The sequence below is a fragment of the Heptranchias perlo genome, chromosome 7 (genome assembly GCF_035084215.1).
Source record: "Heptranchias perlo isolate sHepPer1 chromosome 7, sHepPer1.hap1, whole genome shotgun sequence".
Lineage (NCBI taxonomy): Eukaryota > Metazoa > Chordata > Chondrichthyes > Hexanchiformes > Hexanchidae > Heptranchias > Heptranchias perlo.
This window is the reverse complement of record NC_090331.1, coordinates 50219442-50242214: the sequence shown is the minus strand read 5'-3', so window position 1 is coordinate 50242214 and position 22773 is coordinate 50219442. Positions and strand designations below refer to the sequence as shown.

The following is a 22773-nucleotide window of genomic DNA, read 5'->3' as shown; positions in this document are numbered from 1 at the left end:
CAACAACATGTGGTGCTAACTGGCAGGAAGGAATTCTCATCAGTGTTATTTACAGGGATCATGCAGTACTTACAGGTTAGTTGCTGGTTTGTCATTTCAGGCTGCAGGTTAACTTCTGTTTCTTGGTGTGTTTTATCACTCTGGAAAGTTTACTTTGTCTAAACAGAGCATCATTTTGCTGGTGTTGTACTGCCACAGAGATGGTTTGGCTGCAGTCATGGGTGGACGGTAGGGCTGCTGTCAGGGCTGGAGGACAAGGAGGAACAGCAAGGAAGACACCACAGAGCAGGTGCAGCTGCCAGAAGGGGGAGGAGAGCATTGCGCAGGGTGCCATATCCACAGCGGGTATTCAGGGAGTACTTCTCCAATATTAACTTTACTGAGGAGCAATGTCTCTGGTGCCTTCGCTTCACTAGGGAGGCTGTCCCTGACCTATGTCATCTGCTGTAGCCACAACTTGAGCCTCGCACCAGGGCATGGACAGCACTGCCTGTGGCTGTCAAGGTCACCGAGGCCCTTAACTTTTATGCCGCAGGCTCCTTTCAGTCTGCGCCAGGTGACATCAGTGACATCTCAGTTCGCGGTTCACTGCTGTATCAAGGAGGTCACCGAGGCTCTCTATGCCAGAAGGAACACTTCCATCTTCTTCCCTATGGACAGAGCGAAGCAGGACGAGAGAGCACTAGGTTGCGCCTGCATGGCAGGCTACTCCAGGGTGTAAGGTACCATAGACTCCACACACATTACTTTGCGTGCTTCCTATCACCAGCCTGTCATCATTATCAATCATAAGGGATTCCACTCCCTCAACATACAGCTGGTTGCGACCACAGGCAACAAATCAGGCAGGTCTATGTTTGCTATCCTAGCAGCAGCCATAACTCTTTCATTCTGCGCCAATCCTCTGTGCTGCCTTTATTCCAACTAGGCTGGTAAGTTACAGTCCGGCTATTGGGCAACAAGGGCTATCCCCTTCGGACATGGCTTATGACTCCTGTCAGGAACCCGCGCACAGCTGCAGAGCACACTTACAATGAGAGCCATGCCGCCACCAGAAATGTGATTGAGCAGACAATCGGCGTGCTCAAGAAACGCTTCCCCTGCCTGGACTGTTCTGGAGGGGCTTTGTAGTATACCCCTGAGCTGGTATTCAAATTTGTCGTTGTCTGCTGCATGCTCCACAACTTCGCCATAGTGAGGGATCAGCCTTTTCCACCATCTGGGTAGCAGCAGCAGAAGGAGGAGGAGGAGAGGCAGCGACCACCAGTGTCTCTACTTGCCGGAACTCTGAGACCAGCTTATCAAGGAGAGCTTCACCTAAATTAGCCCTGCCATCCCCAATACACCAACAGTCCCACAATCCTTACCACTGTCCTTACAACCACAATAGGCAATCCTATTGCCTTCCTTCAGTTCAGATTTATGGGTCTTGCCCTTCATAAGAACATAAGAAATAGGAGCAGGAGTAGGCCATACCACCCCTCGAGCCTGCTCTGCCATTCAATCGAATCATGGCTGATCTTCGATCTTAACTCCACTTTCCCACCCAATCCCCATATCCCTTGATTCCCCTAGAGTCCAAAAATCTATCTATCTCAGCCTTGAATATATTCAACGACTCAGCATCCACAGCCCTCTGGGGTAGAGAATTCCAAAGACTCACAACCCTCTGTGAAGAAATTCCTCCTCATCTCAGTCTTGAATGGCCGACCCCTTATCCTGTGGCTATGCCCCCTAGTTCTAGACTCTCTAGCCAGGGGAAACAATCTCTCAGCATCTACCTTGTCAAGCCCCCTCATAATCTTTATATGCTTCAATGAGATTACCTCTCATTCTTCTAAACACCAGAGCGTATAGGCCCATTCTACTCAATCTCCTTCATAGGACAACCCTCTCATTCGAGGAATTAATCTAGTGAACCTTTGTTGCACCACCTCCCAGGCAAGTATATCCTTCCTTAGATAAGGAGACCAAAACTGTACCCAGTACTCCAGATGTGGTCTCACTAAAGCTCTGTACAACTGTAGTAATACTTCCCTACTCTAGTACTCCAACCCCTTTGCAATAAAGGCCAACACGCCATTTGCTTTCCTAATTGCCTGTTGCATCTGCATACTAACTTTTTGTGTTTCTTGTACAAAGACACCCAAATCTCTCTGAACACCAACATTTAATAGTTTCTCACCATTTAAAAAATATTCTGTTTTTCTATTCTTCCTACCAAAGTAAATAACCTCACATTTCCCCACATTATACTCCATCTGCCACCCTCTTGCCCACTCACTTAACCTGTCTATGTCCCTTTGCAGACTCTGTGTCCTCCTCACTGCTTACTTTCCCACCAAGATTTGTATCGTCAGCAAACTTGGATACATTACACTCGGTCCCTTCATCTAAGTCATTAATATAGATTGTAAATAGCTGAGGCTCAAGCACCGATCCTTGCAGCACCCCACTAGTTACAGCCTGCCAACCTGAGAATGACCCGTTTATCCCTACTCTCTGTTTTCTGTCCTTTAACCAATCCTTTATCCATGCTAATATATCACCCCCAACCCCATGAGCCCTTATCTTGTGTAACAACCTTTTATGTGGCACCTTATCGAATGCCTTTTGAAAATCCAAATATACAACATCCACTGGTTCCCCTTTATCTACCCTGCTAGTTACATCTTCAAAAAACTCTAATGAATTTGTCAAACACGATTTCCCTTTCATAAAACCGTGTTGACTCTGCCTAATCTTTTATGATTTTCTAAGTGCCCTGTTACTGCTTCCTTAATAATGGATTCCAGCATTTTCCCGACGACTCATGTCAAGCTAACTGGTCTGTAGTTCCCTGTTTTTGCTTTCCCTCCCTTCTTGAATAGCGGGATAACATTTGCTACCTTCCAGTCCACTGGGACCATTCCAGAATCTAGAGAATTTTGGAAGATCATAACCAATGCATCCACTATCTCTACAGCCACCTCTTTTAGAACCCTAGGATGTAGTCTGTCAGGTCCAGGGGATTTGTAGGCTTTAGTCCCATTAGTTTGTCCAGTACATTTTCTCTACTGACATTAATTGTTTTAAGTTCCTCACTCTCAATTTCCCCTTGGTTCCCCACTATTTTTGATATGCTTTTTGTGTCTTCTACTGTGAAGACAGACACAAAATATTTGTTTATCTGCCATTTCCTGATTCTCCTTTATAATTTCTCCTGTCTCAGCCTCTAAGGGACCAATGTTTACTTTTGCTACTCTCTTTCTTTTTGCATACTTGTAGAAGCTCTTACAATCCATTTTTATATTACTTGCTAGTTTACTTTCACATTCTATTTTCTCCCTTTTTATCAATTTTTTGGTTGTCCTTTGTTGGTTACTAAAACTCTCCAAATCCCCAGGCTTATTACTCTTCTTGGCAACATTATAGGCCTCTTATTTCAATCTAAGACTCTCCTTAACTTCTTTAGTTAGCCATAGGTGGATCACTTTTCTCGTGGAGTTTTTATTTCTCAATGAAATGTATATTTGTTGAGAATATTGAAATATTTCTTTAAACATTTGCTATTGCTTTTCAACTGTCAAAGCCTTTAATTTAATTTCCCAATCTACCTTTGACAACTTGCCCCTCATATCTATGTAATTGGCTTTATTTAAGTTTAAGACTCTAGTTTCCGACTTAAGTACGTTACTTTCAAACTCAATGTGAAATTCATCATATTGTGATCACTCTTCCCCAGAGGTTCTTTTATTGTGAGATTACTAATTAACCCTATCTCATTACATAATACAAGATCTAAAATGGCTTGTTCCCTGGTTGGTGGCATGATGTATTGCTGTAGGAAACCGACTCAAATACATTCCATGAACTCGTCGTCCAAGCTATCTTTGCCAATTTGATTTTCCCAGTCTAAATGCAGATTAAAGTCCCCCACGATTATTGCATTACCTTTGTTACAAGCTCCTATTATTTCTTAATTAATACTCTGAGCAACGGTATTGCTACTGTTAGGGGGCCTATAAGCTACTCATATCAGTGTTTTCTGCCCATTGTTATTTCTAATTTTCACCTATATTGATTCTTCTTCCTGATCTTCCGAGCCAAGATCCTTTCTCACCACTGTCCTTATGTCATCCTTTATTGTTAGGGCTACACCCCCTCCTTTTCCATTCTGCCTGTCTTTTCTAAATGTCATGTACTCTGGAATATTTAGTTCCAAACCTTGGTCATTTTACAACCATGTCTCTGTAATGGCTATTAAGTCAAACCCATTAATCTCTATTTGTGCCACTAATTCATCTATCTTGTTACAAATGCTCCATGCATTCAGATAAAGAGCCTTTAATTTTGACTTTTTACCATTTTTTCCTGCTTTGACCTTACTACTTGTTGCATTGTTATTGATGAACTCTCTGTCCCTTCCTGCCTCACTCTGCTTATCTTTACCCAAGTCACTACACTGTTCTATTGTCTTAACTTTTCTTATTAGATTTCTAAATTTCCCCTCACCTGACCCCCACCCTTTTTAGATTAAAGCCCCAGTTATTCGATTCGCTAGGACATTGGCCCCAGCCCAGTTTAAGTGGAGCCCCTCCCATCGGAACAGCTTCCTCTTTCCCCAGTACTGGTGCCAGTGCACCATGAATCGAAACCCATTCCTTCCACACCACTCTTTGAGCCACGCATTTAACGCTCTGATCTGTTTGTCCCTATGCCAATTTGCACATAGCTCAGGTAGTAATCCAGAGATTATTAACTTTTGAGGTGCTGCTTATTAATTTAGACCCTAGCTCCTCAAACTGTCTCAGCAGAATCCCATTCTTAATTCTACCTACGCCGTTTGTTCCTATGTGGACCACGACAACTGGATCCTCCCCCTTGTGCTCCAAGTTCTTTTCTAGCTGCAAGGAGATGTCCTTAACCCTGGCACCGAGCAGGCAACACTGCGTTCGGGACTCTCGGTCGCGGCTGCAGAGAGTTCTCCTTGACTATACTAGCCCCTACGACTACCACATTCCTTTTTACTCCTCCCACTTGAATGGCCTCCTGTACCACAGTGCCATGGTCAGTTTGCCCATCCTCCCTGCAGTCCTTGCTCTCATCCAAACAGGCAGTTAGTACCTCATACCTCTTGGACAAGGTCAAGGGCTGAGATTCCTCAATCACCAGATCCTGAGTCCTCTTACTTGCTTGACTCTGAACACTGAACGAATCTAAACTTCTACCTAGTCTAAGGGATGTGACTGCTTCCTGGATCAAAGTGTCCAGGTAACTCTCCCGCTCCCGGATGCATCGCAATATCTGTCGCTCAGACTCCAGCTCAACAACTCTGAGCTGAAGTTCCTCGAGAATGGGAGGCGATAAAGCCCGAGAGTAGAGTGAGAACGGGAGGCGATAAAGCCCGAGAGTAGAGCGAGAACGGGAGGTGATAAAGCCCGAGAGTGGAGCGAGAACGGGAGGCGATAAAGCCCGAGAGTAGAGTGAGAGTGGGAGGCGATAAAGCCCGAGAGTAGAGCGAGAACGGGAGGTGATAAAGCCCGAGAGTAGGGCGAGAACGGGAGGTGATAAAGCCCGAGAGTGGAGCGAGAACGGGAGGCGATAAAGCCCGAGAGTAGGGCGAGAACGGGAGGCGATAAAGCCCGAGAGTAGAGTGAGAGTGGGAGGCGATAAAGCCCGAGAGTAGAGCGAGAACGGGAGGCGATAAAGCCCGAGAGTGGGGCGAGAGTGGGTGTGGTTGTCGGGCATCATGCTGCTCTCCACCAACTCCCACATGCTGCAGTTACGACACATCACCTGCCCTGCCATCACTTGTCGAACCAGAATTTATTTATATACTTTATAGAGTTTTTAATCTCTCACGATTCTTAGTTTTATTAACTAATTAATTTATCGAGTTAAAGTTATTGATTTAAGTTCTTAAGTTAAACCCCTGCCCTAACTTAGAGAAAAAAAACAGGAATACTCACCAACCAATCACCTACCTCCTGTCCTGTGACGTCACTCTATCAATTTCTGCCTGTGGTGAGTTGACATCAATTGTGTCCCGTTCTCACTCTACTCTCGGGCTTTATCACCTCCCGTTCTCACTCTACTCTCGGGCTTTATCACCTCCCGTTCTCACTCCACTCTCGGGCTTTATCGCCTCCCGTTCTCACTCTACTCTCGGGCTTTATCACCTCCCACTCTCACTCCACTCTCGGGCTTTATCACCTCCCACTCTCACTCTACTCTCGGGCTTTATCGCCTCCCACTCTCACTCTACTCTCGGGCTTTATCGCCTCCCACTCTCACTCTACTCTCGGGCTTTATCACCTCCCACTCTCGCCCTACTCTCGGGCTTTATCACCTCCCGTTCTCGCTCTACTCTCGGGCTTTATCACCTCCCACTCTCGCCCTACTCTCGGGCTTTATCACCTCCCACTCTCACTCTACTCTCGGGCTTTATCACCTCCCACTCTCACTCTACTCTCGGGCTTTATCACCTCCCACTCTCACTCTACTCTCGGGCTTTATCACCTCCCACTCTCACTCTACTCTCGGGCTTTATCACCTCCCACTCTCACTCTACTCTCGGGCTTTATCACCTCCCGCTCTCGCCCTACTCTCGGGCTTTATCACCTCCCACTCTCGCCCTACTCTCGGGCTTTATCACCTCCCACTCTCGCTCTACTCTCGGGCTTTATCACCTCCCACTCTCACTCTACTCTCGGGCTTTATCACCTCCCACTCTCACTCTACTCTCGGGCTTTATCACCTCCCACTCTCACTCTACTCTCGGGCTTTATCACCTCCCACTCTCACTCTACTCTCGGGCTTTATCACCTCCCACTCTCGCTCTACTCTCGGGCTTTATCACCTCCCACTCTCACTCTACTCTCGGGCTTTATCACCTCCCACTCTCACTCTACTCTCGGGCTTTATCACCTCCCACTCTCACTCTACTCTCGGGCTTTATCACCTCCCACTCTCACTCTACTCTCGGGCTTTATCACCTCCCACTCTCACTCTACTCTCGGGCTTTATCACCTCCCGCTCTCACTCTACTCTCGGGCTTTATCACCTCCCACTCTCGCCCCACTCTCGGGCTTTATCACCTCCCACTCTCGCCCCACTCTCGGGCTTTATCGCCTCCCGCTCTCACTCTACTCTCGGGCTTTATCACCTCCCGTTCTCACTCCACTCTCGGGCTTTACCGCCTCCCGTTCTCACTCTACTCTCGGGCTTTACCACCTCCCGCTCTCACTCTACTCTCGGGCTTTATCACCTCCCACTCTCGCCCCACTCTCGGGCTTTATCGCCTCCTGCTCTCGCTCCACTCTCGGGCTTTATCGCCTCCCGCTCTCGCCCCACTCTCGGGCTTTATCGCCTCCCGCTCTCGCCCCACTCTCGGGCTTTATCGCCTCCCGCTCTCGCCCCACTCTCGGGCTTTATCGCCTCCCGCTCTCGCCCCACTCTCGGGCTTTATCGCCTCCCTCTCTCGCCCCACGCTCGGGCTTTATCGCCTCCCGCTCTCGCCCCACTCTCGGGCTTTATCGCCTCCCGCTCTCGCCCCACTCTCGGGCTTTATCGCCTCCCGCTCTCGCCCCACTCTCGGGCTTTATCGCCTCCCGCTCTCGCCCCACTCTCGGGCTTTATCGCCTCCCGCTCTCGCCCCACTCTCGGGCTTTATCGCCTCCCGCTCTCGCCCCACTCTCGGGCTTTATCGCCTCCCGCTCTCGCCCCACTCTCGGGCTTTATCGCCTCCCGCTCTCGCCCTACTCTCGGGCTTTATCGCCTCCCGTTCTCGCTCCATTCTCGGACTTTATCGCCTCCCGTTCTCACTCCACTCTCGGGCTTTATCACCTCCCGTTCTCGCCCTACTCTCAGGCTTTATCACCTCCCGTTCTCACTCTACTCTCGGGCTTTATCGCCTCCCGTTCTCACTCTACTCTCGGACTTTATCACCTCCCGTTCTCGCCCTACTCTCGGGCTTTATCGCCTCCCGCTCTCGCTCTACTCTCGGGCTTTATCACCTCCCGTTCTCACTCTACTCTCGGGCTTTATCACCTCCCACTCTCACTCTACTCTCGAGCTTTATCACCTCCCACTCTCACTCCACTCTCGGGCTTTATCACCTCCCACTCTCACTCTACTCTCGAGCTTTATCGCCTCCCGTTCTCGCTCTACTCTCGGGCTTTATCGCCTCCCACTCTCGCTCTACTCTCGGGCTTTATCGCCTCCCACTCTCGCTCTACTCTCGGGCTTTATCACCTCCCACTCTCGCTCTACTCTCGGGCTTTATCACCTCCCACTCTCGCTCCACTCTCGGGCTTTATCACCTCCCACTCTCACTCTACTCTCGAGCTTTATCGCCTCCCGTTCTCGCTCTACTCTCGGGCTTTATCGCCTCCCACTCTCACTCTACTCTCGGGCTTTATCGCCTCCCGTTCTCACTCTACTCTCGGGCTTTATCGCCTCCCACTCTCACTCTACTCTCGGGCTTTATCGCCTCCCGTTCTCACTCTACTCTCGGGCTTTATCGCCTCCCACTCTCACTCTACTCTCGGGCTTTATCGCCTCCCACTCTCGCTCTACTCTCGGGCTTTATCGCCTCCCACTCTCACTCTACTCTCGGGCTTTATCGCCTCCCACTCTCACTCTACTCTCGGGCTTTATCGCCTCCCGTTCTCACTCTACTCTCGGGCTTTATCGCCTCCCACTCTCGCTCTACTCTCGGGCTTTATCGCCTCCCACTCTCGCTCTACTCTCGGGCTTTATCACCTCCCGTTCTCGCCCTACTCTCGGGCTTTATCGCCTCCCACTCTCGCTCTACTCTCGGGCTTTATCACCTCCCACTCTCGCCCCACTCTCGGACTTTATCGCCTCCCGTTCTCACTCTACTCTCGGGATTTATCGCCTCCCGTTCTCACTCTACTCTCGGGCTTCATCGCCTCCCGTTCTCACTCTACTCTCGGGCTTTATCACCTCCCGCTCTCGCTCGACTCTCGGAATTTATCACCTCCCGTTCTCACTCTACTCTCGGGCTTTATCGCCTCCCACTCTCACTCTACTCTCGGGATTTATCGCCTCCCGTTCTCGCTCTACTCTCGGACTTTATCGCCTCCCGTTCTCACTCTACTCTCGGGATTTATCGCCTCCCGTTCTCACTCTACTCTCGGGATTTATCACCTCCCGTTCTCACTCTACTCTCGGACTTTATCACCTCCCGTTCTCACTCTACTCTCGGACTTTATCACCTCCCGTTCTCACTCTACTCTCGGGATTTATCGCCTCCCGTTCTCACTCGACTCTCGGGCTTTATCACCTCCCGTTCTCACTCTACTCTCGGGCTTTATCGCCTCCCGTTCTCACTCTACTCTCGGGCTTGATCGCCTCCCGTTCTCACTCTACTCTCGGGCTTTATCACCTCCCGCTCTCGCTCCACTCTCGGACTTTATCACCTCCCGTTCTCACTCTACTCTCGGGCTTTATCGCCTCCCACTCTCACTCTACTCTCGGGATTTATCGCCTCCCGTTCTCGCTCTACTCTCGGACTTTATCGCCTCCCGTTCTCACTCTACTCTCGGGATTTATCGCCTCCCGTTCTCACTCTACTCTCGGGCTTTATCGCCTCCCGCTCTCACTCTACTCTCGGACTTTATCACCTCCCGTTCTCACTCTACTCTCGGACTTTATCGCCTCCCGTTCTCACTCTACTCTCGGACTTTATCACCTCCCGTTCTCACTCTACTCTCGGACTTTATCACCTCCCGTTCTCACTCTACTCTCGGGCTTTATCGCCTCCCGCTCTCGCCCTACTCTCGGGCTTTATCGCCTCCCGCTCTCGCCCTACTCTCGGGCTTTATCGCCTCCCACTCTCGCTCTACTCTCGGGCTTTATCACCTCCCGCTCTCGCTCGACTCTCGGGCTTTATTGCCTCTCGCTCTACTCTCGGGCTTTATCGCCACCCGTTCTCACTCTACTCTCGGGCTTTATCACCTCCCGTTCTCACTCTACTCTCGGGCTTTATCGCCTCCCGTTCTCACTCTACTCTCGGACTTTATCGCCTCCCGTTCTCACTCTACTCTCGAGCTTTATCGCCTCCCGTTCTCACTCTACTCTCGGACTTTATCACCTCCCGTTCTCACTCTACTCTCGGACTTTATCACCTCCCGTTCTCACTCTACTCTCGGACTTTATCACCTCCCGTTCTCACTCTACTCTCGGACTTTATCACCTCCCGTTCTCACTCTACTCTCGGACTTTATCACCTCCCGTTCTCACTCTAATCTCGGGCTTTATCGCCTCCCGCTCTCGCCCTACTCTCGGGCTTTATCGCCTCCCGTTCTCACTCTACTCTCGGGCTTTATCGCCTCCCGTTCTCACTCGACTCTCGGGCTTTATCGCCTCCCGCTCTCGCCCTACTCTCGGGCTTTATCGCCTCCCGTTCTCACTCTACTCTCGGGCTTTATCACCTCCCGCTCTCGCCCTACTCTCGGGCTTTATCGCCTCCCGCTCTCGCCCTACTCTCGGGCTTTATCGCCTCCCGCTCTCGCTCTGCTCTCGGGCTTTATCACCTCCCGCTCTCGCTCGACTCTCGGGCTTTATTGCCTCTCGCTCTACTCTCGGGCTTTATCGCCTCCCGTTCTCACTCTACTCTCGGGCTTTATCACCTCCCGTTCTCACTCTACTCTCGGGCTTTATCGCCTCCCGTTCTCACTCTACTCTCGGACTTTATCGCCTCCCGTTCTCACTCTACTCTCGAGCTTTATCGCCTCCCGTTCTCACTCTACTCTCGGACTTTATCGCCGCCCGTTTTCACTCTACTCTCGGAATTTATCACCTCCCGCTCTCGCTCTACTCTCGGGCTTTATCGCCTCCCGTTCTCACTCTACTCTCGGGCTTTATCGCCTCCCGTTCTCACTCTACTCTCGGGCTTTATCGCCTCCCGCTCTCGCCCTACTCTCTGGATTTATCGCCTCCCGTTCTCACTCTACTCTCGGACTTTATCACCTCCCGTTCTCACTCTACTCTCTGGATTTATCGCCTCCCGTTCTCACTCTACTCTCGGGCTTTATCACCTCCCGTTCTCACTCTACTCTCGGGCTTTATAGCCTCCCGCTGTCGCTCTACTCTCGGGCTTTATCGCCTCCCGTTCTCACTCGACTCTCGGGCTTTATCGCCTCCCGCTCTCGCCCTACTCTCGGGCTTTATCGCCTCCCGTTCTCACTCTACTCTCGGGCTTTATCACCTCCCGCTCTCGCCCTACTCTCGGGCTTTATCGCCTCCCGCTCTCGCCCTACTCTCGGGCTTTATCGCATCCCGCTCTCGCTCTGCTCTCGGGCTTTATCACCTCCCGCTCTCGCTCGACTCTCGGGCTTTATTGCCTCTCGCTCTACTCTCGGGCTTTATCGCCTCCCGTTCTCACTCTACTCTCGGGCTTTATCACCTCCCGTTCTCACTCTACTCTCGGGCTTTATCGCCTCCCGTTCTCACTCTACTCTCGGACTTTATCGCCTCCCGTTCTCACTCTACTCTCGAGCTTTATCGCCTCCCGTTCTCACTCTACTCTCGGACTTTATCGCCGCCCGTTTTCACTCTACTCTCGGAATTTATCACCTCCCGCTCTCGCTCTACTCTCGGGCTTTATCGCCTCCCGTTCTCACTCTACTCTCGGGCTTTATCGCCTCCCGTTCTCACTCTACTCTCGGGCTTTATCGCCTCCCGCTCTCGCCCTACTCTCTGGATTTATCGCCTCCCGTTCTCACTCTACTCTCGGACTTTATCACCTCCCGTTCTCACTCTACTCTCTGGATTTATCGCCTCCCGTTCTCACTCTACTCTCGGGCTTTATCACCTCCCGTTCTCACTCTACTCTCGGGCTTTATAGCCTCCCGCTGTCGCTCTACTCTCGGGCTTTATCGCCTCCCGTTCTCACTCTACTCTCGGGCTTTATCGCCTCCCGTTCTCACTCTACTCTCGGACTTTATCGCCTCCGGTTCTCACTCTACTCTCGAGCTTTATCGCCTCCCGTTCTCACTCTGCTCTCGGACTTTATCACCTCCCGTTCTCACTCTACTCTCGGACTTTATCACCTCCCGTTCTCACTCTACTCTCGGACTTTATCACCTCCCGTTCTCACTCTACTCTCGGGCTTTTTCGCCTCCCGCTCTCGCCCTACTCTCGGGCTTTATCGCCTCCCGTTCTCACTCTACTCTCGGGCTTTATCGCCTCCCGTTCTCACTCGACTCTCGGGCTTTATCGCCTCCCGCTCTCGCCCTACTCTCGGGCTTTATCGCCTCCCGTTCTCACTCTACTCTCGGGCTTTATCACCTCCCGCTCTCGCCCTACTCTCGGGCTTTATCGCCTCCCGCTCTCGCCCTACTCTCGGGCTTTATCACCTCCCGCTCTCGCTCGACTCTCGGGCTTTATTGCCTCTCGCTCTACTCTCGGGCTTTATCGCCTCCCGTTCTCACTCTACTCTCGGGCTTTATCACCTCCCGTTCTCACTCTACTCTCGGGCTTTATCGCCTCCCGTTCTCACTCGACTCTCGGACTTTATCGCCTCCCGTTCTCACTCTACTCTCGAGCTTTATCGCCTCCCGTTCTCACTCTACTCTCGGACTTCATCGCCGCCCGTTTTCACTCTACTCTCGGAATTTATCACCTCCCGCTCTCGCTCTACTCTCGGGCTTTATCGCCTCCCGTTCTCACTCTACTCTCGGGCTTTATCGCCTCCCGCTCTCGCCCTACTCTCTGGATTTATCGCCTCCCGTTCTCACTCTACTCTCGGACTTTATCACCTCCCGTTCTCACTCTACTCTCTGGATTTATCGCCTCCCGTTCTCACTCTACTCTCGGGCTTTATCACCTCCCGCTCTCACTCTACTCTCGGGCTTTATCGCCTCCCGTTCTCACTCTACTCTCGGGCTTTATCGCCTCCCGCTCTCACTCTACTCTCGGGCTTTATCGCCTCCCGCTCTCACTCTACTCTCGGGCTTTATCGCCTCCCGTTCTCACTCTACTCTCGGACTTTATCGCCTCCCGCTCTCGCTCCACTCTCGGACTTTATCACCTCCCGTTCTCACTCAACTCTCGGGATTTATCGCCTCCCGTTCTCACTCTACTCTCGGGCTTGATCGCCTCCCGTTCTCACTCTACTCTCGGGCTTTATCACCTCCCGCTCTCGCTCTACTCTCGGACTTTATCACCTCCCGTTCTCACTCTACTCTCGGGCTTTATCGCCTCCCACTCTCACTCTACTCTCGGGATTTATCGCCTCCCGTTCTCGCTCTACTCTCGGACTTTATCGCCTCCCGTTCTCACTCTACTCTCGGGATTTATCGCCTCCCGTTCTCACTCTACTCTCGGGCTTTATCGCCTCCCGCTCTCACTCTACTCTCGGACTTTATCGCCTCCCGTTCTCACTCTACTCTCGGACTTTATCACCTCCCGTTCTCACTCTACTCTCGGGCTTTATCGCCTCCCGCTCTCGCCCTACTCTCGGGCTTTATCGCCTCCCGTTCTCACTCTACTCTCGGGCTTTATCGCCTCCCGTTCTCACTCGACTCTCGGGCTTTATCGCCTCCCGTTCTCACTCTACTCTCGGGCTTTATCACCTCCCGCTCTCGCCCTACTCTCGGGCTTTATCGCCTCCCGCTCTCGCCCTACTCTCTGGCTTTATCGCCTCCCACTCTCGCTCTACTCTCGGGCTTTATCGCCTCCCGCTCTCGCTCGACTCTCGGGCTTTATCGCCTCTCGCTCTACTCTCGGGCTTTATCGCCTCCCGTTCTCACTCTACTCTCGGGCTTTATCGCCTCCCGTTCTCACTCTACTCTCGGGCTTTATCGCCTCCCGTTCTCACTCTACTCTCGGACTTTATCGCCTCCCGTTCTCACTCTACTCTCGAGCTTTATCGCCTCCCGTTCTCACTCTACTCTCGGACTTTATCGCCTCCCGTTTTCACTCTACTCTCGGAATTTATCACCTCCCGTTCTCGCTCTACTCTCGGGCTTTATCGCCTCCCGTTCTCGCTCTACTCTCGGGCTTTATCGCCTCCCGTTCTCGCTCTACTCTCGGGCTTTATCGCCTCCCGTTCTCACTCTACTCTCGGGCTTTATCGCCTCCCGTTCTCACTCCACTCTCGGGCTTTATCACCTCCCGCTCTCACTCTACTCTGGCTTTATCGCCTCCCGTTCTCGCTCTACTCTCGGGCTTTATCGCCTCCCGTTCTCGCTCTACTCTCGGGCTTTATCGCCTCCCGTTCTCGCTCTACTCTCGGGCTTTATCGCCTCCCGTTCTCGCTCTACTCTCGGACTTTATCGCCTCCCGTTCTCACTCTACTCTCGGACTTTATCGCCTCCCGTTCTCACTCTACTCTCGGGCTTTATCGCCTCCCGTTCTCACTCTACTCTCGGACTTTATCACCTCGCGCTCTCGCTCTACTCTCGGGCTTTATCGCCTCCCGCTCTCGCCCTACTCTCGGACTTTATCGCCTCCCGCTCTCGCCCCACTCTCGGACTTTATCGCCTCCCGCTCTCGCCCCACTCTCGGACTTTATTGCCTCCCGTTCTCACTCTACTTTTGGACTTTATCGCCTCCCATTCTCGCTCTACTCTCGGACTTTATCGCCTCCAGCTCTCGCTCTACTCTCGGGCTTTATCGCCTCCCGCTCTCGCTCTACTCTCGGACTTTATCGCCTCCCGCTCTCGCCCCACTCTCGGACTTTATCACCACCCGTTCACACTCTACTTGTGGACTTTATCGCCTCCCATTCTCGCCCTACTCTCGGACTTTATCGCCTCCCGCTCTCGCCCTACTCTCGGGCTTTATCGCCTCCCGTTCTCACTCTGCTCTCGGACTTTATCACCTCCCGTTCTCACTCTACTCTCGGACTTTATCACCTCCCGTTCTCACTCTACTCTCGGACTTTATCACCTCCCGTTCTCACTCTACTCTCGGGCTTTTTCGCCTCCCGCTCTCGCCCTACTCTCGGGCTTTATCGCCTCCCGTTCTCACTCTACTCTCGGGCTTTATCGCCTCCCGTTCTCACTCGACTCTCGGGCTTTATCGCCTCCCGCTCTCGCCCTACTCTCGGGCTTTATCGCCTCCCGTTCTCACTCTACTCTCGGGCTTTATCACCTCCCGCTCTCGCCCTACTCTCGGGCTTTTTCGCCTCCCGCTCTCGCCCTACTCTCGGGCTTTATCGCCTCCCGTTCTCACTCTACTCTCGGGCTTTATCGCCTCCCGTTCTCACTCGACTCTCGGGCTTTATCGCCTCCCGCTCTCGCCCTACTCTCGGGCTTTATCGCCTCCCGTTCTCACTCTACTCTCGGGCTTTATCACCTCCCGTTCTCACTCGACTCTCGGGCTTTATCGCCTCCCGTTCTCACTCTACTCTCGGGCTTTATCGCCTCCCGTTCTCACTCTACTCTCGGGCTTTATCGCCTCCCGTTCTCACTCTACTCTCGGACTTTATCGCCTCCCGTTCTCACTCTACTCTCGAGCTTTATCGCCTCCCGTTCTCACTCTACTCTCGGACTTCATCGCCGCCCGTTTTCACTCTACTCTCGGAATTTATCACCTCCCGCTCTCGCTCTACTCTCGGGCTTTATCGCCTCCCGTTCTCACTCTACTCTCGGGCTTTATCGCCTCCCGCTCTCGCCCTACTCTCTGGATTTATCGCCTCCCGTTCTCACTCTACTCTCGGACTTTATCACCTCCCGTTCTCACTCTACTCTCTGGATTTATCGCCTCCCGTTCTCACTCTACTCTCGGGCTTTATCACCTCCCGCTCTCACTCTACTCTCGGGCTTTATCGCCTCCCGTTCTCACTCTACTCTCGGGCTTTATCGCCTCCCGCTCTCACTCTACTCTCGGGCTTTATCGCCTCCCGCTCTCACTCTACTCTCGGGCTTTATCGCCTCCCGTTCTCACTCTACTCTCGGACTTTATCGCCTCCCGCTCTCGCTCCACTCTCGGACTTTATCACCTCCCGTTCTCACTCAACTCTCGGGATTTATCGCCTCCCGTTCTCACTCTACTCTCGGGCTTGATCGCCTCCCGTTCTCACTCTACTCTCGGGCTTTATCACCTCCCGCTCTCGCTCTACTCTCGGACTTTATCACCTCCCGTTCTCACTCTACTCTCGGGCTTTATCGCCTCCCGCTCTCGCCCTACTCTCTGGATTTATCGCCTCCCGTTCTCACTCTACTCTCGGACTTTATCACCTCCCGTTCTCACTCTACTCTCTGGATTTATCGCCTCCCGTTCTCACTCTACTCTCGGGCTTTATCACCTCCTGTTCTCACTCTACTCTCGGGCTTTATCACCTCCCGCTCTCACTCTACTCTCGGGCTTTATCGCCTCCCGTTCTCACTCTACTCTCGGGCTTTATCGCCTCCCGTTCTCGCTCTACTCTCGGGCTTTATCGCCTCCCGTTCTCGCTCTACTCTCGGGCTTTATCGCCTCCCGTTCTCGCTCTACTCTCGGGCTTTATCGCCTCCCGTTCTCGCTCTACTCTCGGGCTTTATCGCCTCCCGTTCTCACTCTACTCTCGGGCTTTATCGCCTCCCGTTCTCACTCTACTCTCGGGCTTTATCGCCTCCCGTTCTCACTCCACTCTCGGGCTTTATCACCTCCCGCTCTCACTCTACTCTGGCTTTATCGCCTCCCGTTCTCGCTCTACTCTCGGGCTTTATCGCCTCCCGTTCTCGCTCTACTCTCGGGCTTTATCGCCTCCCGTTCTCGCTCTACTCTCGGGCTTTATCGCCTCCCGTTCTCGCTCTACTCTCGGACTTTATCGCCTCCCGTTCTCACTCTACTCTCGGACTTTATCGCCTCCCGTTCTCACTCTACTCTCGGACTTTATCGCCTCCCGTTCTCACTCTACTCTCGGGCTTTATCGCCTCCCGTTCTCACTCTACTCTCGGACTTTATCACCTCGCGCTCTCGCTCTACTCTCGGGCTTTATCGCCTCCCGCTCTCGCCCTACTCTCGGACTTTATCGCCTCCCGCTCTCGCCCCACTCTCGGACTTTATCGCCTCCCGCTCTCGCCCCACTCTCGGACTTTATTGCCTCCCGTTCTCACTCTACTTTTGGACTTTATCGCCTCCCATTCTCGCTCTACTCTCGGACTTTATCGCCTCCAGCTCTCGCTCTACTCTCGGACTTTATCGCCTCCCGCTCTCGCCCCACTCTCGGGCTTTATCGCCTCCCGCTCTCGCTCTACTCTCGGACTTTATCGCCTCCCGCTCTCGCCCCACTCTCGGACTTTATCACCACCCGTTCACACTCTACTTGTGGACTTATCGCCTCCCATTCTCGCCCTACTCTCGGACTTTATCGCCTCCCGCTCTCGCCCTACTCTCGGACTTTATCGCCTCCCGCTCTCGCCCTACTCTCGGGCTTTATCGCCTCCCATTCTCACTCTACTCTCGGACTTTATCGCCTCCCGCTCTCACTCTACTTTTGGACTTTATCGCCTCCCGCTCTCGCCCCACTCTCGGACTTTATCGCCTCCCGCTCTCGCCCCACTCTCGGACTTTATTGCCTCCCGTTCTCACTCTACTTTTGGACTTTATCGCCTCCCATTCTCGCTCTGCTCTCGGACTTTATCGCCTCCAGCTCTCGCTCTACTCTCGGGCTTTATCGCCTCCCGCTCTCGCTCTACTCTCGGACTTTATCGCCTCCCGCTCTCGCCCCACTCTCGGACTTTATCACCACCCGTTCTCACTCTACTTGTGGACTTTATCGCCTCCCATTCTCGCCCTACTCTCGGACTTTATCGCCTCCCGCTCTCGCCCTACTCTCGGACTTTATCGCCTCCCGCTCTCGCCCTACTCTCGGGCTTTATCGCCTCCCATTCTCACTCTACTCTCGGACTTTATCGCCTCCCGCTCTCACTCTACTTTTGGACTTTATCGCCTCCCGTTCTCACTCTACTCTCGGGCTTTATCGCCTCCCATTCTCACTCTGCTCTCGGACTTTATCGCCTCCCGCTCTCGCCCTACTCTCGGACTTTATCGCCTCCCGCTCTCACTCTACTTTTGGACTTTATCACCTCCCGTTCTCACTCTACTCTCGGGCTTTATCACCTCCCGCTCTCGCTCTACTCTCGGGCTTTATCGCCTCCCGCTCTCGCCCTACTCTCGGGCTTTATCACCTCCCGCTCTCGCCCTACTCTCGGGCTTTATTGCCTCCCGCTCTCGCCCTACTCTCGGGCTTTATTGCCTCCCGCTCTCGCCCTACTCTCGGGCTTTATCACCTCCCGCTCTCGCCCTACTCTCGGGCTTTATCACCTCCCGCTCTCGCCCTACTCTCGGGCTTTATTGCCTCCCGCTCTACTCTCGGGCTTTATCGCCTCCCGCTCTCGCTCTGCTCTTGGGTTTTCTGCTGCCGCTTTATCGCCTCCTGCTCTCGCTCTTCACTACAAAGATAAACACCAACACCAAATCCGGAAGAAAAAACAAATTCATCAAACAAATATTCTCACAGTACGGTGTCATTGACAAAAAAAATCATGAGTCACCCTTGTGCAAGCTCTTAATGCATGTATTTTGTGCTTATCCCCAGTGGCCAAAGCTTGAGAGGTGGAAGGCTGTTGAGCTTCCATTGAGGACACTTCAGATGGCCGTGGAGAATGATCTTGTGCAGCTCTGGGCCTTGAAGACCCGGCTGCAAACTGCAGCATCTCAGCATGGGCCGTAGATGTCTGGTTCAGCTCGCAGGAAGATAAAGACAGGAATGATTGACGATGGGTAAAGTGGTTGGGAGGGGGTGTATGTGAGAGTATAAAATAAGCTGCAGACTGGTCAAGGAAGGATGTTGATGGGCAGGAATGCGGTTGGAAAGGTGGTATCTAATGGGTCCCATTCTCCTTGGCCGCCCTCCCCACCTTGCTCCCCTCCAATAGTGCCAAGTGGCCCCACAGTGCTCCAAAACTCCCTTCCCAATTTCCCAGTTTCCCTGTTTCCCACCTCCACTCCTTCAGTGGTTACAAACCCCTAGATTGCACACTTAGTGCTCCTTTGCAGTAAGGGAAACATTTATTTTTTAAACTTTATTTAAAATCTTAAATTGAAAGTTGATATTTTATGGTGTAGTTTAAAATGATAACATTTAGTTAAACCTTGGTGTATGGTGTAAAATTTGAAATTCCTCAGTGTGTCTTTATTACAAATTAGGAATAATGCGAAGTGTCAATGGTTTGATTCCTTGGGCTGCACAAAGAGGGTCACTCAAGGGATAAGATTCAAGTTTAATTAGTGTCACATTAATCTGCTGTTGTACCAAGACAAAGCTGTTGGGATTTGACAAATTACTGTGTTTCACGTAAGACATATGGCCCATACTACAGTGAAAAATCTAAGCCTGTACAAAAAGAATTTGGTCATAGTTCAGATCAGAGATACATGTATTTTATTAAGATGTTGCCGGTGTAAACACCTTTTAATCGAGAGATTGATGCTGGCAGCTAAATCAGTTGGTCCTTGAAGTAAAAGCCTTTCAATGTCAGTAAATTGTTGAATTGCTTACTCCATTTTTTAAGCAAAATACATTGCCCATGTTAATATTTTTATAATTTCTATACTTTCATCATAGAAGCAAATAACACTGCAGCTGGAAACTAGCTTTGCATTTGTAACCTCTCTGAAGTCAGTAGTATCAAGTGGTGAACTGACTAGAAAATATTTTATATGACTGGCAACTATTTACAATTATTTTCACTTTATGTTGCTTGCATTGTGTCAGTGCAATTAAATTATGGACATACCCGTCATTAGAACATGATGAAAATCATTTTAAGCTGTTAAAAGAACAATTTTTATTTAATTTACTGTTTGCTTTATATTCCTGTATGACTTCAAAGGGAAGGAGGCTGTGATATTGCATTACATTTCCTAATCTATAAATAAATCTGTTAAATTGCTAACGGCACTAAACAGGCTTGTTGCACTTTAAACAACAATGATTGTCTTTCTGCATTGGTTGTTAAGTGCGGCAAAAGCCTAGGTAGAGGATAGATACGTCTGGATGTATTTTTATTGAGGCACAAATGAAACATTTGAAATTTCTAATTCTGTACTATTATTTTAAATCTGTTCACGTTGGTACTGTATCATTAAGGGTACAGTAGCCTAGTGGATATGGTATAGGCCTAGTAACTCAGAAGTCATAAATTTGAATCCAAGCAGGGCATGTTGAGAAATTGAATCAATAAATTTGGTAATTCCTGGCCAACACCAGAAAAATTACCTTGAAACCTGCCGGATTGTTGTAAAAGCCCAACTGGTTTCCTAATGTCCTTAAGGGAAGGGGACCTGCTACCCTACCCAGTCTGGCCTACACATGACCACCATTCCACACTATATTGTTTGACTGTCACTTCATGCCCTGGCTAGTGCAGCTCACATTCCATGAAGAAATAACTATAAATTAAAATTGAATTGAACAAGAAGGTTACGCAAATTTTATCCATAGCTTTTATTCTCATTTAAAATGTTCTATTGTTAAATTCATACACTTAAACAGTGATCAAATAAGATTTCCATTTAGCTTGATTTACAAAAAGCAACCCTAGAAGGACCAGCTTGTGTTTACTAACTCCTAATATTTGTAGCAAAATCCTTATTGTCGCTAATTAAGTCCGTTTCAGTTTTATCCCCATTACTGCACCTAATTTCTTCCAAGACTGCATTCCATTACCTCCTCAGGTGTAAAATTCCGATATGGTATGAATGCAGTCAGCATCTTTTTCTCCACATCTTCAAGATCAAGCCTTTGGCACCACCCTGCCTGGAAAATCTGCTGGGACATATTAGATGCCTTATTCATGTTTTTCAGTGGACTAAGCTGCAACTAGGCAGCAGTACACATTATATCAAAAGCAAAATGCTGCGGATGCTGGAAATCTGAAATAAGAACAGCAAATGCTGGAAACACTCAGCGGGTCAGGCAGCACCTGTGAAGAGAGAAACAGAGTTAACGTTTCAGGTTGATGACCTTTCATCAGAACTGGAAGAAGTTAGAGATTTAACAGTTTATAAGCCATAACAGAGCCAGGGAAAAGGTGGGGGGAGGTGGAGGAAAGAACAAAGGGAAAGGTCTGTGATTGGGGGAAGGGCAGGAGTGATTCAATATCAAAAGGGATGATGGTGCAAGTAAAAGGAGAGTGGTAATGGGACAGTGAAGAAACAAAAGATGGGTCCAGAGGAGGTGTAAATGGCAACAGCAGAACCATTACCAGCGCCTGCTGCCCGAGAAAACGGGAGCAGTGGTTACAGTCTGTAGTTGTTAAACACAATGTTGAGGCTGGAAGGTTGTAAAGTGCCTCATTGAAAGATGAGGTGCTGTTCCTTGAGCTCACTTTGAGCTTCATTGGAACACAGCTACCTTGATTACACTTCCTCCCACCCTGCTTCCTGTATGCACTCTTCTATTCTCCCAGTTTCTCCAACTCTGTTGCATCTGTTCCGCCGATGCCACCTTCCACATTAGTGCTTCTGATATGTCTTCCTTTTTCCTCAACCGAGGATTCCCCTCCACTGTGGTTGACCAGACCCCAGACTGTGTCCATCCAATTTTCTGTACTTTTGCCCTCCCTCCCAGAACCACAATAGGGTCCTCCTTGTCCTCACCTTCTACCTCACCAGCCTCCTCATTCAACAGATCATCTTCCACTACCTCTAGTGCGATGCCACCACCAAACACATCTTCCCACCCCCTCAGCATTCCGAAAGGACTAGAGTAAGAAATAGTACAGTATTAGGTGGGACCAGACTAAGAGAGAATATGAGATGGTCGAAGATATGTTTAGAGTGCATATGTGTGGATGAATGAAGCGTGGTAAATAAGGTTGGTGAGCTGCAGGCGCAAATAGCCACATGGGAATATGATGTAGTGATGATAACGGAGACCTGGCTCAAAAAAGGTCAGGATTGGGTACTAAATATTCCTGGATACAAGGTGTTCAGGAAAGATAGGGAAGGAAAAAAAGGAGGGGGGTGGCAGTATTGTTTAACAAGAATATTACAGTGCTGGAGAAAGAGGATGTCCTTGAGGGATCAAAGACAGAATCTTTCTTTTTATTCGTTCATGGGATGTGGGCGTCACTGGCGAGGCCAGCATTTATTGCCCATCCCTAATTGCCCTTGAGAAGGTGGTGGTGAGCCACCTTCTTGAACCACTGCAGTCCGTGTGGTGACGGTTCTCCCACAGTGCTGTTAGGAAGGGAGTTCCAGGATTTTGACCCAGCGACGATGAAGGAACGGCGATATATTTCCAAGCTGGGATGGTGTGTGACTTGGAGGGGAACGTGCAGGTGGTGTTGTTCCCATGTGCCTGCTGCTCTTGTCCTTCTAGGTGGTAGAGGTCGCGGGTTTGGTAGGTGCTGTCGAAGAAGCCTTGGCGAGTTGCTGCAGTGCAATCTATTCAGTTATAGAATCATAGCATGGTTACAGCATGGAAGGAGGACATTTGGCCTGTCATGACCGTGCCAGTTCTCTGCAAGAGCAATCCAGAGTAATTGACATTTCAGAAGGACAGGAAGCTAGGAAAAGGTGGAGGGATAGCTCTGTTAATTAAGGATGACATGAATATAATAAAGAGAAATTACCTTAGCTCTAAAGACCAAGATGTAGAATCAGTTTGGGTAGAGATAAGAAATAGTAAAGGCAAGAAGTCACTTGTGGGAGTAGTTAAAAGGCTTATAACAATAACCACGCTGTAGGACAGGGTATACAGGAAGAAATAATGGGGGCTTGTGAGAAAGGAACAGCGATAATCATGGGTGATTTTAATCTACATAA

General features: G+C 50.7%; 1 protein-coding gene across 13 annotated transcripts in view; it reads left to right on the top strand.

The window, feature by feature from the left end:
• myo3b (myosin IIIB) overlaps positions 1 to 22773 on the top strand; it is a 494517-nt gene that overhangs the window by 29913 nt on the left and 441831 nt on the right. For 11 of the 13 annotated variants that reach the window (XR_010963429.1, XR_010963430.1, XM_067987493.1 and 8 more), the window contains exon 2: positions 18539 to 18723. The exons of the other annotated variants lie outside the window; for them this stretch is intronic. Coding sequence is in view for 9 of the 11 variants with exons in the window: in XM_067987493.1 (XP_067843594.1) it covers positions 18674 to 18723 (50 nt within the window). In the remaining 2 variants the exon portion in view is untranslated. The remainder of the gene's footprint in view (positions 1 to 18538; positions 18724 to 22773) is intronic. 13 annotated transcript variants of the gene reach the window in all.